The sequence below is a fragment of the Triticum aestivum genome, chromosome 1D, assembly GCF_018294505.1.
Source record: "Triticum aestivum cultivar Chinese Spring chromosome 1D, IWGSC CS RefSeq v2.1, whole genome shotgun sequence".
In the NCBI taxonomy this organism is placed as follows: Eukaryota; Viridiplantae; Streptophyta; class Magnoliopsida; order Poales; family Poaceae; genus Triticum; species Triticum aestivum.
The window spans coordinates 455,795,107-455,800,138 of record NC_057796.1 but is presented as its reverse complement, the minus strand read 5'-3'; the positions used below and the strand labels follow the sequence as shown (position 1 = coordinate 455,800,138).

At 44.2% G+C, this 5,032-nt stretch overlaps 1 protein-coding gene across 1 annotated transcript; it reads left to right on the top strand.

Annotated features, from left to right (window-relative positions):
* The first annotated feature begins 397 nt into the window (after positions 1 to 397).
* Positions 398 to 3,049, top strand: LOC123182902 (uncharacterized). The gene is made up of 3 exons (XM_044595572.1): positions 398 to 702; positions 801 to 1,924; positions 2,703 to 3,049. Exon 2 carries the CDS (start codon positions 988 to 990, stop codon positions 1,906 to 1,908), a length of 921 nt encoding a protein of 306 aa, XP_044451507.1. The 5' UTR covers positions 398 to 702; positions 801 to 987; the 3' UTR covers positions 1,909 to 1,924; positions 2,703 to 3,049.
* Positions 3,050 to 5,032: the final 1,983 nt, after the last annotated feature.

Below are 5,032 nucleotides of genomic sequence, written 5' to 3'. Positions count from 1 at the left end.
AGAGACGAGATCGAAGGCGAGAAAACGGGAGAGTAGATGCCAGATTCGTTGAGGGGTTCGAACAATTGATTTATGTTTCTGCAACATCATTGCCCCACACATGTGGTCGCTGCGAGAGGCAATTGGTGCGTGGTCCCATGGGGCACATGGCGCAACCAGGAGGCGGCGGATGGAGTAAAGAAAATCAGTCGGGTGAATAATAGTGTTTTCCTTCAAAATTAGGAAATTTTTATTTTCTATAAACATCTATATGTTTCTTTATTTTTTAGGGTGAAATAAAAAACCATACTAATTTCATCAAGAACATTTTCTATAAACTATTTTTATTTTTTAGGGGTGAAATAAATAAACATCTTCTCGAATCTGTTTGCTTGGGCCTAAATGGTCTTCAAGTGGGTGGGTAAGGCAACATCAGCCCACCGTCTAGCGTCCTTGAAGCCTAACCCCAGAATCCCATTCTTCTCCAGTCCCTTCGTCGGCAGAGGATCCTAGGTCGGCGGCGCCGCCACCGGCCACCGCTCGCTACCTCCGTCGCGGGCGCGGCAGATCCTGCCGCCAGATCGCCGTTCCCACTTCATCTCGTTCGCGGCACGGCACTGCCGGCTTATCTTGACTATCTGGCTCGTCGGAAGGTCGCCGCCGCCGTGCCGTGCCGATCTGCCGCGGCGGAAGGTCACCGCCGCCGCTTCCTCCTCGTATCAGGTACGCAAAGAGAAGCAGGCATAATCCACCGTCGCAACCTTCCTTCATCTTCTTCCCGCATCTCTTGACCATTTCTCCATTAAATCTGCGTGCCTCAGGTCTCACTCTGCTGCTCGAGATGCGGACGGTGGCTAGCCTGACCGACGACCTCCTTGTCGAGATCCTCTCCCGTCTCCCCGTCAAGTCGCTCCGCCGCTGCATGTGCGTCTCCAGGACCTGGCAGGGCGTCATCTCGCACCCGCAGAACCAAAGGCAGCTGCCGCAGACCCTCGAGGTTTCTTCTACATGCCCGAGAGCAAGCCCGCGCCAGCTCCCTGTTTCACCGACGTCATCGGGACAGTCCGCCCTCTGGTCTCTCCCCTCTCCGATTTCCTGCCCCAACACCAGAGCATCTTCCTGCTGTCCTGCTGCAACGGCCTCCTCCTCTGCCGCTGCTGGGAAGGCCAGGATGACTTCCATTACGTCGTGTGCAATCTGGCGACGGAGGAGTGGGTCCGGTTGCCTGACTCCGTCAATGCCGGCACCGACTGCATGGCACGTCTGGCTTTTGACCCCGCCGTGTTGGATCACTTCCATGTGTTCGAGTTCTCCGAGGGTCATGAAATTCGCCAGGCCGGAATGGAGGTATATTCCTCTAAAACAGGAGGATGGGTTCATAAGGAGAATGGATGGATTGATACGGAAGATGATGAAGCATTTGTTTACCTTGTTGGTCATCACTCTGGAGATGTGTTTCTTAACGGCTGTCTGCATTTTGTTGCCATGGATCCGGGTATAGTAGCTGCGGTGGACACTGAGGGGAAAACATGGAGGAACATACCTGTCCCTGCTGTTGGCTCTATTCCTCTCATTCAGAAGTCTCAGGGTTGTTTGCATTTCGCCACTTTTGTTAAAACAGATGGTATGGTTCTGTTGGTAGTTTTTGTTCTTGAGAACTACCGCGGTCAAGAATGGATATTGAAGCATAGCACCGATGCTTCATATATATTTGGAGAGGGAGAGATTGATCTTATACTGGGCTTTCAGTGGGTTGCAATGCATCCAGACTGTAACGTGATCTTCTTAACTGTGGGCTGGGATAATACATTGGTCTCTTATGATATGGATCATCACAAAGTTCAAGAGATCTGTGATCTTGGAAGAGACGACAGCCCGCGATATCTGCCATATGTGCCATTGTACTCAGAGTTACAAACTCTGCACTAGTGACATAAAAATCGAGGTTGGTGCCTATTAGATATGTGCTAGCTTGTGGAGCATATGGCAGTGATCAAATTATGCTTGTGATTATCAACTCTGGGAAGGAGAAATTAGAAATGAGAGTGCCCCTTTTTATTTCTAAGAATAATAATTTAGAAGCAAACAATATCGGGTCCATTATTACTGAACTTGGAATTTAGTTGCCAAAACATCAACTTGGTTATTCAGTCTAGGAGTTGTACTACAAATCAACTTGCTGGCCTTGCCTTCAATACTCTCTACTCTTTAGAGATAGTTATTTGGAAGGATGCAAATATGGGTAATTGGGTAGTTAACTTCAATGATGGCAGCGGTTCTTGTCTTGTCAAGTAAGTAGTACTCCCTCCGTCACAAAATTCTTGTCTTAGATTTGTCTAGATACTGATGTATCTAATACTAAAACGTGACTTGATACATCCATATCTAGACAAATTTAAGACAAGAATTTTGGGACGGAGGGAGTATATGCTAGTGTATTGGCTTACTAGCTGAAAGGGCAAAGTTGTGAATTATCTCTTGCATGTATCTTGGCTCAGGTGTACTCCATATAATACCACTGTTAGTTTTGTTGTTGAGGGTAGGTAGCTGAGGAAACAAAATACTTATGCTGTTCTTTGGTTTACATTTCATTTACCTTTCCCGCATTTTTAACCTGTTTTAGAGCAAATTATCTTGTTCTTAGTTTAAAATCCCAATTCCACCCCGATTTCTTGCAGTAAATCACCTGAGACCTGACAGTTGTCTGTTGTTTTATTCATTAGGAGCCAGGTCTTGAGGAAAGTGCTTTTCTTCATTAGGAGGTGGAGACCCTTGTACAAGGACTGGATGATACCTAAGACGGAAGAGTTGGCTACAGTACCCTTGAGGTTGGATTCAGGGTGACAGCATCAGTAAGGTTATGGGGCGCTTGCGTGGTTACTGTTGGTATGCTCCTGGGGACAAACACATTTGCATGTGATAGTTAATCTCTTGTTGGCAGATAAATAAGTCGTGAGGAGGATGATCGTATGCATGTTTCTTTCTTTTGTATTTACAATTTTCTTCACTTCACCGAATCTGTCAAACAACATGTTTTTTTCCCTTAATAGTATGTTATCTGATGGTGCAATGTGGAGCGTTCTGGTAATGCTGTGAAATATCTCTTCAGTACATGAGCTGTCCTAATGAGCTCGTTTTGTGGTATCAATTCATCTTTGAGCTGCCCTAATATATTGCAATTTCATTGAAATGGGATCTTTTTCCTACAATTGTTTTACCTCTGTTCTACACATCACATGTAAAAGTCGACTTTTCTTTCTTCTTTCTTCTTTCTTTCTTTTGACACATTGTGGTTATTGAGTCATCAAATGTTCATGTGAGAGAAAGGAGGCGGGAGGTGAGGAGCAATGGTGGTGGCCTTGATGTGGCTATCGGAGAGCATGGAGATGTCATGTGCCCAAGGTGACCAGGGAGGGGCATATGAAGGAATCATATAACAAGGCTTCCGTGAATAGCCACGTCGGTGAAGATCGCCTGTCATGACCTGGCTAGTTTAAGCTGAACTTTGTGCTAGAAATTCAGAATTTTTTCAGAGCAATTCTACTTGAAAGAGAAATGGAATGGTGAAAAGTAAACTGAAAAAGAAAGTGTCGTTGTCGGATGTTGAACAACGATGCATGTCAGTCTGGGAGACGTCTGATCCATGATCAACGGCTGAGAGTCAGCCTGATGGATCGAACTTAGTAAACTCCACTTGAATATACTTAGGGCCTCTTCGATTCGTAGGATTCTAAAATGCGGGAATAGGAAAAACATAGGGTTGAAATGTCATGCTCATTTCAATCCTATAGGATTTTGGGTTGTTTGATTGCATTGCAATCATAGAAAAAATAAAGGATTCTTTCAAAGAGGTTTGAGTGGATACTAGAAATCCTATGTGAAGTAGTACAAAGAAATCCTTAGGAAAAATTCATGTAGGGATTCAGTCATATGTATCAAACAACCAACATAGGGATAATTCCTAAGGATTCTAATCCTCTAAATTTCCTATAAAAATCTTTTGAATCAAAGGAGCCCTTAAAGAAAAACAACTAACTTTGTGTAAAGGTACCAGTTCTTCAGTTAAAAAAAACAAGGTACCAGTCCTTTGACGAGTGTGTGCGACGAGGCAACATAGCGTACTTTATGGCCTTTTTCTCAAAAATAAAAATGAACGTGTTTGTTGGTGTAGTTTGCGTGTTTTGAAATATGGATTTTTGTATATATTGTATTAGTTGACAGTTTATAATTTGCGCTAATACGGAAAGATGCTTAGTGTGAATGGAAGCTGCTCCTCGTTAACTCTGCAATAGAAGAGGGGGAAGATAGTACAACAAGTGGTTGCAGGGTAAGCGTTTTACGGCAACAATGGCAGGTTCGACACACGGTTCACCGACCTCTCGACTAAACAAAAGAGCAGCGTGCTTGGAACCGAGGCAATTTTGGACTAAATTAAAGTAGCTTCTGAACTTAAGAACAGAGTACACTGCAAAGCATTTTTTCAGGTTCAGGCATCAAAGAAATGCAAGAGGGGTTTCTGAACAGTGGTTGCAGAAACAAAAATAAATTCTTGGCAAGGAAGGCGATCGAAGATCGTAGCATGGATGGCATGTAGCCATTTCCAGGAGCAGCATTGAACCAAATAATTTCTGAGAAGATTGTTTGGGCATGATATCCTAACCTCTCTACTTGCAGACTCCAAAAGAACAGACCAGCATGTTTGGTTGGTAAGTTTTCAATTGTCAGCCTGCTTGGTCGTCCAATAATCTAGTCCTTGTGATCAATGCTGAAGATTGTTGTCTAATATTGGTGCCTGATGAGATCTTCGGGATCTCTCTTTTGCCCGAAAATCAAGACCCAGACACAGGTCATTTGCAGCAACAATGCTTGCAGGTAGGCAACTTCCCTGAAGCTTCTCAGTTTTGTGGTCCAGTGCTCCTGGGTATAGGAAACACTTATGTGGCATGAGGAATTTATTATAGCTGGATATATCTTAGGCAAACTGACTTACCAAGGTCTGCTAGAAAGCATTAGTTCCAGGAGCAAGGATCATTTTTGTGTGTGCAATCACTAC